We start from the raw sequence: 1708 nt of genomic DNA, 5'->3' as shown, positions 1-1708 counted from the left end.
TGAGGAAAAGGGCGAAACAGGTTACTTAACAACTATGCTAAAAGGACTTCATTTTCTACACTGGCCTAGTTTCTTGATGGGAGCTTCAGAGACAACATCTCAAAGGTGCTGTTTCCTCCTGACCGGCTGAGTTCTGACCTGTCATGCCTTTCTCCTGTCCAGTCATTTCTCACTTACCTGAACACAGGCCTCTTGTAAGCTCTCTGCCAACCATCCAGGGCTCTTTCCCTTGTTCCAATAAGGAGATCACTTGAGGCTTAGGAGTGTAAAGTCCTGCTCACAAGAAAAGATATGGAATATGGTTATGCTGTGGGTAAATGAGATCTAGTCCCTTGATGATCAAGGAAGAGATGCCACTACAGGAACAGCCAAAGAAAGAGGAAGACGAAGCCTCAACCACAGCCCACTGGAGTTGCCCATTTCCCATTCTTCCTTTTCATTTCAGCTCAAACCATTTGTTTGGTAATAAAGAATAGAAATTCAGCTAGTAACTTGAAAAGCAGCTGAGAAATTCACTGTGGAAGAAGCAGACATTCCAGAGGAGAACTGGGAATCACTGGTACGTATGCCCTTACCCATTGAAACCAGATTGCTGTAGTTCTCCAACATCACATCTCTGTATAAGTCCCTCTGAACAGGGTCCAGGCAGTCCCACTCCTCCTGAGAGAAGTCTATGGACACATCACTGAACATCACTGATCCCTGAAACAATAAACATATGTCTTACTTGTGTAATTAAAAAAATATATCAGAGACTACTGTGCTTGTATTGTGGGGTAATACAAAATGAGTAATTATATTGGTGTCACTGAGAACCTGTATCTTTAGATCTCAGAAACAGATGCAAGAGTAGGAAGTTCATATTAAATTTCTGACTCTGTCCATTGAAAAGGACTAGAAATGATGACTAATCCAGTAGTAACGAGCATCCCTAGTGTCTAGATTGTGGTTTCTTTTCTTTTCTTTCTTCTTTTCTTTTTTTTGAGACAGAATTTCACTTTTGTCACCCAGGCTAGAGCGCAGTGGCGCGATCTCAGCTCACTGCAACCGCCTCCTGGGTTCAAGCAATTCTCCTGCCTGAGCCTCCTGAGTAGCAGGGATTACAGGCACGTACCACCACACCTGGCTAATTTTTGTATTTTAAGTAAAGACAGGGTTTCACCATGTTGGCCAGGCTGGTCTCAAACTCCTAATCTCAGGTGATCCACCCGCCTCGGCCTCCCAAAGTGCTGGGATTATGGTGTGAGCCACTGCACCCAGCCTAGATTGTGGTTTCTAAGTATCATTTTCAAATAAAAGAAACCAAGGTTCTTTGGGAAAAGAACTAATTTCATGAAATCCACAAGAGCAAATTTTACAAAATGCACAGGATGAGTCTGAACGTCTTGTTATACCAAAAAGCAAGAAAGCAACCAAAAACTGTTAGGATCATGCTGATAAGACTAGAGGCCACCTTGAAGACACTCCCACTGGCCAACACTGTTACAACTCGCATATCAAATTATTATAATTTTTTTTGTAATAGGATTTATAAATTTAGGGTTTGAAAATCTTACAAAAGTTATCTTAAGCCACATTAAATAATGCTATCTTGACAATGACATTGCAAAACTAATAAAATAAAGATACTAGAGATATGTAAAAAGTACAGGGAGATGAGGCACATGTTGGGGGAAATCTAGAGAAAATGTGGTATTTGGGTATTTAG

General features: G+C 41.1%; 1 protein-coding gene across 2 annotated transcripts in view; it reads right to left on the bottom strand.

The window, feature by feature from the left end:
* The window catches only part of ZNF383 (zinc finger protein 383), a 26364-nt gene that overhangs the window by 7281 nt on the left and 17375 nt on the right, over positions 1-1708 (bottom strand). Inside the window, exons 3-4 of one of the 2 annotated variants that reach the window (XM_011992640.1) lie at positions 576-702; positions 178-273 (exon numbers count right to left, since the gene is read on the bottom strand). In XM_011992640.1, coding sequence (XP_011848030.1) covers positions 178-273; positions 576-702 — 223 coding nt within the window. Of the gene's footprint in view, positions 1-177; positions 703-1708 lie in introns of both variants that reach the window. The other variant, XM_011992646.1, reaches the window with a different exon arrangement.

Source organism: Mandrillus leucophaeus, unplaced genomic scaffold, assembly GCF_000951045.1.
Source record: "Mandrillus leucophaeus isolate KB7577 unplaced genomic scaffold, Mleu.le_1.0 Scaffold1107, whole genome shotgun sequence".
Classification (NCBI taxonomy): Eukaryota; Metazoa; Chordata; class Mammalia; order Primates; family Cercopithecidae; genus Mandrillus; species Mandrillus leucophaeus.
Note: the sequence above shows the minus strand (reverse complement) of the source record. Positions and strands in the feature narration are given on the sequence as shown.